This window comes from Myotis myotis, unplaced genomic scaffold (genome assembly GCF_014108235.1).
Source record: "Myotis myotis isolate mMyoMyo1 unplaced genomic scaffold, mMyoMyo1.p scaffold_m19_p_3, whole genome shotgun sequence".
Lineage (NCBI taxonomy): Eukaryota > Metazoa > Chordata > Mammalia > Chiroptera > Vespertilionidae > Myotis > Myotis myotis.
In genome coordinates, this window is record NW_023416335.1 from 89,397,669 (window position 1) to 89,409,055 (window position 11,387).

Below are 11,387 nucleotides of genomic sequence, written 5' to 3' on the forward strand. Positions count from 1 at the left end.
ATCTAAAAAGTTGACCTTTAAACAACACAGATTTGAACTGCAAAGTTCCACTTATCAGTGTTGTTCAAAGATCAATTGTGTTTATCAAATGAAAGAGTTCAGACGGGTTCCTTTTATTTCTGACATTCTGTGATTCTGAACCTATAAGTCAACTTGCCTACCTTAGTGAAATGTTTTATCTTACCTAGATGTGGAGATGTCTATGGGAAAGGAGTTTACATGACACAGTTTACAAGCACAGAACAAGCATGCAGGCCTGTGACAGAGGCAGTAAGCACAGCAGCCCACAGATCTCCCAAGAGACCCTCCCCCAGTACCTGAAACCACCCAACTTGGTCCTTTCAGCTCTAAGTTAAGGGTCTGGCTGCAATGCAAATACAAAAATTAGGTAACACCTTAATTCCGTATCTCATTCTAGGTGTGTCTGTCTTAATCTCTCAGCAGGGCTTAACTATCCTTAACAATCACAGGGTACTCAAGCATGTCAAACTCACGGCATGTTCCAAATGCAGACCTTCCAGGCCCCATGGGGTCAGACCATATATACCAGAGGAAAAAGATCTGAAAGTGTGCTCCATGAGTCAGAGGAACTGAGCTGGGGCAAGAAGGGCAGGAGTGGAAAAGCTGGAAGAACAGGAAGTTGAGTTTAACAAGAAACTTCTCAATTCTGCCTTTGCTGAGTGTCACTGTCCTCCCTAGTGTTCAGGACAACTGTAGCATTACATAAAATTACAAGTGTGTCACCAAATTAAATGGACCCATTTTCTTAATGTACCACAGTACAAGTATAATTGCCTGATTTCTTCTCATAATGATGAGGCCACAGCCATTCTATTAACATACATGATTTTCTTTCACAGGTCCCAGCCTCAGCACTCTCTTAATTAGATACAGTTTTTATGCCAGTACTATTACATATTTCAGAAATTTTGGAACAGGCCTTTATACATGGTACATGATAAAAAAGCATGTCACTCTCTGCTCCTACACAATCCTACTTATCTTCAGATGAATCTGTTACATGGATTGATCTCCGTATCGCCATCCATAAAATGTGTAATCTTTCTAACTTCAGATTTTGAGCAGCTAAACAAGATAAAGTTTAAGTAACTTTTAAAACCGACTATAAATGTTCATTTTTATATCCACAAAGGAAATCATAAGCTAGTTTGAGATTAATAATTATAAAGAATTGTTTTTAAAAATACTTACTATAGCATTTTCTAAAATAGTATAGAAAAGAGGGAATAATTAAGTAAGGGACAGCAACCAAGTAGAGCTGGTGAATTCAGTAAATAAACTGAAATTATATATGGTGTAAATATGGAAATGTAGTATATAAGGATGACATGGCTCAACAGTATTCACTGACAACTGGATAGCCACACCTCAGAAATCTATCTGGAAAAATATAAATCTAGAACGTATATATCAAAATACATTTCAGATAGATTTAAAAGGAAGATATAAAAAGCAGAATGATAAAAACATGGGGGAATATCTATTATAATCTCAGAGTGAGGAAAGTCTAAATATGACAAAACAAAAACAAGAAAATCCAGAAGCTATAAAATTACAGATTGATATATCTAACTATAATAAGAGAAAAAATTGCTCAAACCAAGGCAAAGGTTAAAGAAACTGAGGGGGAAAAGCTTGACTTTACATTAAGCAAACTAAGAGCTAATTTCTTTAACACATAAAAAGGTCCTTCAAAGAAGAAAAAGGTTAACAACCCAACAGAAGATATAGGGTAGTTCATCAAAAAGAAAATACAAGTGGCTTAATAATATATAAAAAACTATTAAATGAGAAATGTAACATTCCAACCTCACTGTGGCATAGTTTTCACCATTCAGATTGGCACTCATTTTGATTCTCAGAACTAATGGGAATGTCACTTCTCTGGAAGGCAACTTGGCAATACGTATTAAAATTACAAATTCACATATTCTTTGACCCAGCAACTCTATATCTAAAAATTTAGCCAGTAAATATATATGTTTATATGCAAAAGGAAGCATACAACAAAGGATTGGAAATAAATATTCATAAATAAGAGGATGATTAATTAGATCATTGCACAGCTATACAATGGAATACTATCCAGCTCTTAAAAAGATTAAAGCAACTTTGTAAATACTGAAATAGACTGATATCTAATATATTGTTCAGTGAAAAGCAAGGCACAGAAATGCATAGTACCTTCAGTTATCTATTCTGCATGACACCAAATTTAGTGGTTTATAATGAATGCACATAGATTTTCAATTTGGACAAGGCTCAATATGGAAAGCTCGCTTTCTATGCCACATAGCATTTTCTGGAATGGACTGCTCGGGCTGAGGTGCCACTTCCAAGATGGTTCATTCATCACAATGACTGGCAAGTTGATGCCAGTTGCTGTCTGGAAGCTGTTGGTCACAGAAACCCCAGTTCTCTTCCATGTAGCCTCTAGGCTGGGTACACCTCACAATTGGTGGTTTGTAGGTTCTGTAAGGGAATGTCACAATAGTAAGCATTCCCAGAGAACAGATCTCATGTGCTAGCACATATCAAGCATCACTCTTACTAGTTTGCCATTGGTCAAATCCAGTCACCTGGCCAAGTTCAGTCAATATGGAGGTAATTACATAAAGACTTAAACACAGGGAGGTGTAGTTCATTGGAAGGGCCACCAAAATGAATCTATCACAGTATGCTAGCATTATTTGTGTGAGAAAAACATTATTATACATATAGATGTTTATATATGCATAGATTGTCTCTGGGAGAATATATAAGAAACTAGTACAGAATTTGAGAATTGGACAGTTGAAGGGATCAAGTGACTAGGGTATAAGAGGGGGAAGAGTTACTTTTCACTGTACAACTTATTGTATAATACCAAATTGTGTTACCAAATTCTAATAATTAATTGAAAAATTAAAATAAAATAACATGAGTATAAAGGAGATCCAGAACTGTGACTTGATTGAAATTGTAATTGATATTAATTAAATATTTATTTAACTGAAAAAAGATGAAGGGAAAACTAAGAAAATACCTAAGGACATTCACTTTAATATGTTAGTAAGCAGAAATTGCCTCCTTATAATAAGACATAAACCTCAACCACCCAGTCTGTTGGGAAAATAAATCCCTGTTTTGTCTTAGGTCTAGCTACACCTTACCAAACCCCAAATCACAGTGCTGGTTCTTAATCCCTGGATTACTGCCAAAAAGGGTTAGCAGAAGTGTTGGAAGCTATTTGTTTGTAGCAAACAATGCTCAGAGGTCCCCCCTTCCTGACAGGCAGGTTTCCAAGGACAAGCAGTTACAGAGGACAACACTTTGCAAATAACCAACTTTATGAATCAGCAGAGTATCTGAAGGTTTACAAGCAATCTCCTAACAGTTATTCAGTGTTGGATAGTTTATAAGTGTGCACACGTGGTGGGTGGGTGTGCATGCTTTTAATTCCACTCTGAAGACAATCCTTCGTGGTGAAAAAAACTCATGTAATGAGTTCAAACAAGTAAGTTTAGGTGTAAGGGCTCTTCAAGCATCAACAGCACTGGAGAGTGTGGGCCCAGGAGACAAATGCTGTATCAGGGGAAACCTTGTAGAAGCCCTAGTGTTGTTTAATTCTCACTAAATTATGTACTCTTTGAAGACAAACATCTGGGACTTCTTCTGCAGGCCCAACACCAGGTTGGGGAAGAATTTTTGCAAGCTTTTGAATTTTTAATAAACTACTAGTATGATAGGCATTAGTATTAGAAAGGGTTACAAATACAAGAGGAGAGAGGGATTTCACAGAGGGAAATCCAAATGAATTTCTATTCTTTACTATCTCTTTAGGCACCCAGGTCACATGGAATTTGCTGAGAGTGCCAGGTAAAAACAGGTAAAGGAATATAAAGTGTTGATTCAACAAGATGGAGCAAGGAAAGAAAAATAAGACTTTCAGATAGGCCAATCTGGTATGAAGAAATTGGAAATCAGGTGGCATGTTTTGATTAAAGTTTTCAAAGCCAAACTAAAATTGAAAAGTTGTAGAAAAGAACCATGATTACACATCAAAGAGCAATACTATCGTGTACATAGTGGAAAAACCATTAGTCACTTTTGAGATCTCTCAATTACATATGGATCCACATCACCCTTAAGTAGGGTACCACTTGCCCACTTATCCTTGAGACTTCTTTCACTTTGAAGGGTGTATAATGCCCTTAACCATGTATAAGCCAAAAATGTCATGCAACTTTTCCAATATATAACCTCTACCTCATACAACTTTATATTCCTAAACTTTCATGAATTCAAAATACAGAAAAGTCCTGATTTTTTGGTATGTACACAGACCCAATGATAGCAAATAGCTAATGATTCTCAGTGTTATTTTATAAGGATGACATTCTATATCCCTAATACTCAAGGTTATTCAAAAGGAGGCATTGTTATCACCATTTTACTGTTGAGACAGACTGAGATTTATCCAATGCCACAAATCCATTTAAATAACAGAGCTGGGATTTAAATCCAGCTCAAAAGTCTAGCAGGCTCTATATTTTTAAAAACAACTTTTGAGGTTACTTTTTCTTTTTAGCCATGTTAATTACAGAAAGAGACTACAATGCAGAAAAGCAAAATGAAAGAAATACAGCCAGCCACTGGAGCAGTATAGAGTGAATGTAGTAGGGAAGGGTGTGGCCAGGACCATTGAGGCCAGCTGCCTGAGGCTGAGCCTGGCCTTAATCCCTTAGTATCTGTCACCTCTAGCTATCTCGGGAACTTCAGAAAACTACAGTAGAACATCAGTACTCTCTCTGCTTTCTTCAATAAACTCCAAATGCACTCAAAACAACTACACTTAGGAAAGGAGACAGGACACAGGCAGAGGTGGCAATTTTGTACATCCTCCTGAATACACTGTGACTGAGTCCCTGCCTGGCTCTGTTCTTATCTGATAACTAGAGGCCTGGTGAACAGGATTCATGCACTGGTGGGGGGTGTGGCCTGAAGGGATCAGCCCACTGTGGGAACGCCACTCATCCCACTCAGTGGGAGCACACTGACCACCAGGGGCAGCTCCTGTGTTGAACGTCTGACCCCTGGTGGTCAGTGAGCATCATAGTGACTGGTTGACCAGTCATTCTGGTCATTCCACCATTCAGTCACTGGGCATTATTATATAGGAGTCAATGGATGTCAGAGATTCACAGGGGAGGGAGGATCTTAAGAGACCACTTGAAAAGATCATATTCAAACCAGGCATTTGGGTGTCAGCTTCTACAACCCCCCAATGAGGAGGAATCGATGTCCCCATGTTAAATTTATAGGCATATAGACTTACAAGAGCATATACTTATGTATTAATACATAAAATTGAGGTTATTTATGGGTAAGCTGATTTTTTACTATCTGTATATATAAGGGTGGGGCAAAAGTAGGTTTACAGACGTTCTTATGGAGAATAATACAATCCTCTTATATAATAAAAGGGTACTATGCAAATTGACCCTAACAGCAGAATGACTGGGAATGACTGGTCACTATAACACACACTGACCACCAGGGGGCAGACACTCAATGCAGGAGCTGCCTCCTGGTGGTCAGTGTGCTCCCACAGGGGGAACTCTATTCAGCCACAAGCCAGGCTGCCAGCTGCCAGCACAGCGGTGGTGGTGGGAGCCTCTCCCGCCTCCTCAGCAATGCTAAGGATGTCCGACTGCAGCTTAGGCCTGCTCCCCGCTGGCAAGTGGACATGCCCCGACTTAAAAAGGCTAACATCATAAATATTTGAAAATGATTGACTATGAAGACAAACATGGCCTCATTTGATCTTCAAAAGAAGCTCAGGGAGATATGCAGGGAACTTATTTTCTACCATTTTACTGACGAGGAAAACTAATAATTAAAACTAGTGTACTTATTCCCCTACCCCCACTTTAATCCCTTCAGACTGTCCTTTAACATAGTTTCACAACAGTCCAGAAAGAGCTTCCAGTGATTATTATTTAAATTTCATCTACTGAAAAAAACAAACTAACCCAAACTCAGGCATTAATTAATGCAGACATTGATAAGGGTCCACTATGTGCCTGGGCTGTGTGTGCAACAACCTGCTCTCTGACGTTAAGGGCCAGCCCCAGCCCTGGTGCAGACTGCACTTTCTGGAAAATTCCATACAAATGACCCTTGATTGCCTATTTTGTTCGCTTGACCACAGCAAGAAAAAACATTAACCCTTATGGAGAAACTGGATTTAGTATATCCACTATTTGCCCAGGAGAATAAGTAGCATTAACAAAAAATAAAATTAACAAGTTTCAATACATACATATGAACATATTGTTTGCTATATACAACAAAATCAAATTTAGAAATTTACAAACTATAAGACCTCTCCCAAGAAGCACTTCACAATATTACCTCAGAAACCCATTCACACTCTCATTTCAGTTTTACTATCAACTGTTTCAGAGAATTCTACTGCTTTAACCGTTTCAGAGAATTCCACTGCTTTTAACATATATGTATTGTAACAATTACTTCATCAAATTTTTATCAACAGCTTTTTTTTTTTTTGCTACAGAATCTTCTCTGATAACACTATATTTCAAGCTCCCCTAAACAAAGAAATTTTAAATAAAAGGTCTGTCACTATTAAGCAACTGTCAGTATCTTGGAATATTTTTTTATATTTGGAAAAAAATAGTTTAGGTCAGAAGCATAATTATGCTCTATAGGAGCATAATTCCCTTAAGTTATTCCCCAGAATTATGATAAAATAATGATCTGAAAAACCTACATTAGATACATGCATTATCACTGGTTACAAGGAATGTCACACAATGATATTAAGATAATTCAGCTATTTATATTATACTAGAGGCCTGTTGCACAAAAAGATTCGTGCAATAGGCCTTCCCTTCCCCTGGCTGCCAGCACCGGTTTCCCTCCAGCACCCGGGACCCAGGCCTTCGCTCCAGCCGGAGCCGCCTTCAAGCCTTCACTGCTCTGGACGGAGCCACCTTCAGTCTTCGCTCCGCCGCTTCGCACCTACGTATGCCAATTAACTGCCATCTTTGTTGGTGGTTAATTTGCATATCTCGCTGATTAGCCCACGGGAGGCGTAGTGAAGGTAAGGTCAATTACCATGTTTGTCTATTATTAGATAGGATTAGAGGCCCGGTGCACGAAATTTGTACACAGGGGCAAGGGGCGTTCCTCAGTCCGGTCTGCACCCTCTCACAATCCAGGACTCCTTGGGGGATGTGTGACTGCCAGTTTAGGCCTGCGGAATCGGGTCTAAACTGGCAGTTACACATTCCTCTTGCAATCGGGACCGCTGGCTCCTAACCACTCACCTGCCTGCCTGCCTGCCTGATTGCCCCTAACCACTCGCCTGCCTGCCTGATCGCCCCTAACTGCTCGCCTGCCTGCCTCATCACCCCAACCACTTGCCTGTCTGCCTGATTTGCCCCAACCCCTTAGCCTGCCTGCCTGTCTGATCACCCCTAACTGCTCGCCTGCCTGCCTGCCTCATTGCCCCAACCACTCGCCTGCCTGCCTCATCACCCCAACCACTCGCCTTCCTGCCTCATCATCCCTAACTCCTCTGCCTGCCTGCCTGATCGCCCCTAACCACTCACCTGCCTGCCTGACTGCCCCTAACCACTCTGCTTGCCTGCCTGCCTGATCGCCCCTAACTGCCTCTGCCTGCCTGCCTGATCACCCCAAACACTCTATTGACATAGAAAGACATCCATGATAGATTAAAGAGGGAAAATGTGCAAGAATGTATTAACATTCACTATACCCTATTTGTCTAGAAGGGAAACAAATCCACACTTTTATAATCTGTTATTGATACTAATTTTGAAGAAACTAGATTAAAGAAATACAATGATAAGTGTTCTAGAAAAACAAATAATATTATAGTACTGCTGCTGCTGCTATAACCACAAAGAATGGTCTAAAATTAAAAGCAGTTTATAGTGGGTAGCCATGCCCTAGGCCAGTTTCTTCCCTGACAAAGGTCAATCTTTACCTTAACTACGCCTATTGTCTTTTTGTATCTAAGATAATATGCCTGTGAAATGTCAGGGTAACTTGTAACTTCTTTTTCCGGACCCCACAGGGCAAAACCAAATGCGCCTGGGTGTCAGGACACAGACCATAAATTCCTTCATTGTTATTGTACCCACCTGGGTAAAAGAACTATGTGTCTATCATTTTACTTTTTATCCAATCCCAGAAGTTACCTGCCTCCTTTGCTTTCTCCCACCTCCCTAATCTATCACCAATGGATTTCATGTAACCCACTTACATCTCTTCCTTTGATTGTAATGTATAAAACAAGATGAAAAACTGCCATTCTCTGGAGCAATATCCCAATCTGTTGAGATTTTGCTTCCTGGCAATTGTTGACAGTTTGGCTCAAATAAACTCATAAAAAATTTTTTACAGTTTGAATGTTTTTACGTTAACAGTAGAGACTTCTTTAAGTGACTGGATCACACCACTACATCTAATTTTCCCCCTTTATTTTAACAGGGATATACCTGTGCCATCTGGGCTAGCTTGATTACATCTAGGCAAAAATAAAATCCAATCTATGCTCCCCTCACCCAACATACAATGCTGTATATTGCTTTCTAAAATGGTCAAGTCCAAACCTAACAATATAAATCCACTTCTCCTTTATTTGTTCACTCATTCAACAGCTTGATTACTGAGGACTGATATACTATCAGAGATACAGACCCTAGAGTCAAATAAAAACAGCCGCCACGATTAGCCAAAGTAGTCAGTGGGGCCATAGGTATGGAGTCCTGGGCAGTTGTTTCTGAGAGGAAGAGGAATTCTGCTTTCCAGCTGGAACCAGTCCCTAGTAACCTCTACCCTTCCCATTCCCCCAAAGAGGGATTCTGAGAGGCAGGGGCCTATTCCTTTCCAGCCTATTGTCCTGGGCCTAAGAAAAGACCAGACTCTAAAAAGAGACCAGGCTCAGAAGGTCTGTGGAAGCCGGGACCAGAGCACCCAGGTCAGGCACTGAGGTCCCTTGGGTTAACTTGCTCCTGTTGCGGGTAGGAGGTAATTCTCTAGGAACCTCACAGGCTTAGCCCAACCTGCAGAACCTGCTAATACACTGGGGGAGGCAGGAATGGCCTCTCCAGACTTCATGTTTTTTCTAGTTATGCTTTAAAAGACATTTTTCCCCTTCTGCCAGTCCAAAAGACAGAAGAAAGTTCATTTTAAAGAAGTTTTCTCAAGCATTTTCAAAAAAAATTTACTATTTTGCTACCTTAGACACTGAGCTAAAAATATAAAAGCTGGCCAGGAACTGCATAAATGCATATTCATAAATCTCTTCTACATAAATCTCTTGCATAGTACAATTCAAAAATCTCTTTTCACAAAATTTTAGTTTTGGGGGCTTTCTAAACAAATAACACTAAAAATAAATAACTGCTAAAAGGGCAAAGTAATTATGGAAGTTTTCCTTGGTATCTAACTAGTCTTTTTTCTCTCAGCGTACCTAGGGCAATGAAAAAGACCCCCTACAGACATCAGTCCCACCCAGAATTGTCCTACTAAAAGATATCATTTTTCAAAATGTTACCCGGCCTTACTTTTGAATATTACCAGGCCTTTAAGTTAAACAAAATTTTCATTTGCTTAAGAGCAGCTTCTTTTTCCAGAAACATTTTTGAAATGCTTATTGAGTCGAAATGTGGATGTTAACAAAATAAAGTATACATTTTAAATTTTTTTTAAAAAAAAAGAACCATTTTTGTCTGATTTTCATTTTGGAAAACATTTGCTCTACAAAGGCTTATAAAATGGCCTGAAAATAAGAAGCAATAAAACTCAACAAGATTTATCCACCGTAGTCTTAATCTCTGGAAAATTCACCTTGACTACTAGGTCTCAATGCTATATTCATACTCTACCTCCCCATCCCAGATCTGTACCCCTGACCCCTCATATGTAAGACATGGAAGAAACCTCCATCTATAAACCAGATAACCCCCTTCTTGGCTTTTTAGCCCTTCTGCAATTGCACTGACCTGACTGGAGCGGATTTCCTGTGTTCCATTCAAAACCTCCAGGGAAAATTTTCCTTCCTCTGATGGGGGAGAACCTTCCTCTTCCAAAGGCATCTGCCTGGTGGGACCCCTGTCCCGAGGGCTCCGCCTCAAGGACCACCACTTGTGGACAGACAGCAGGGTCCCCTGTGAGTCATGCCGAGTTGCTAGGAAGGACTGGTCAGGGCTCCTAGGCACCTCACCCCCAGCTTTCTCCATTGCTGTGTCCAGGGTCACACTTCACCTCCACTAAAGCAGTTCACCTTCACCAGACTACCTGGTCACCTTAAAAGGCAATGCTTTAAAAGGACGCCCCTAACTAGCAATGGGGAAGGCACTTTCTGTGCTCAGTCCTACAGCTTCCACTCTGCTCCCGAGCCAGCCCAGGAAAGGCCGAGCGAGTCTTCGGTCTGGCGTGCAGCAAGCCTCAGGAATTCGAGCAGACTGCACACTGCTGTACAAATATTTGCTCTTGTTTATCTCACTCATCACACTGCATTTGGCACTGGGACTCTGCACACGGCCCGCACATGCTCCTGCCCAGAGCTGCTGGGACACCTGGAGGCAGGTACAGGAGCCCAGCACAATCATCTCCCAAAGCTGAGCAAGGTCTCCTTTTGGCCATGTGCACTTCCAGGAACCCAACCTAGAGGCAGGGGGGAAAGGCCACTTTTTATTACCAAACTTCCAGCACTTTCTTGGAATAACTTCAGCCTCTTCCATGGCTCCAGTGCTGGCGGTGTGCAGAGCATCAAGGGAGAGAAGTATTTCCTAGGCAGCATGACTTGAATTATCAAGGAGTAAGAAAGTTCCATGCTTTCTGTAGCTTTGTTTTTCCTTGGACCAATGAATGGCTTGCCCTCAGTAAGAACTGACTACAGAAACTCACTGGATAACAAAGCTTACCCGTGGTTTATATGTGACAGAACAGCCAGGAACTAACACACAATTCAGGCTTCTCAGGCTACCATTTGTTCCACAGGAGGATTAAGAGGAGACATTAGACAGAGTGGTAATCCGGCTGCCTCCAGCTCTGTGAGCAGCAGTGCCTCCCTTCCCATGCCCACCCCCACCCTCCACAGACAAGGAGAAGGAGTGACCTCATTCCTCCATGGGAGAAACGGCTCCACCAGCCACTAATCCTGGCAACACCTCCTGGAACAAGTTAGTGTGGAGTGTGCACACTGAGGACTGAATGGAGCCGGTTGGTAGGACAGTCACTCTGTGTCCACTGCATAACTTTCCCCTCGCCCCAACAATGTGCTGCTGGGGAGTGGGGAGTCATAGGGGTGTGCACCCAATGAGGAC

At 41.0% G+C, this 11,387-nt stretch overlaps 1 protein-coding gene across 1 annotated transcript in view; it reads right to left on the bottom strand.

Moving 5' to 3' along the window:
• The window catches only part of ATP7B (ATPase copper transporting beta), a 62,605-nt gene extending 52,136 nt beyond the window's left edge, over nt 1-10,469 (bottom strand). The window contains 1 exon segment of the mRNA XM_036300391.1: nt 10,062-10,469. Within this exon segment, the coding sequence (XP_036156284.1) occupies nt 10,062-10,298 (237 nt within the window). The 5' untranslated portion in view covers nt 10,299-10,469.
• Between the last annotated feature and the right edge of the window lie 918 nt (nt 10,470-11,387).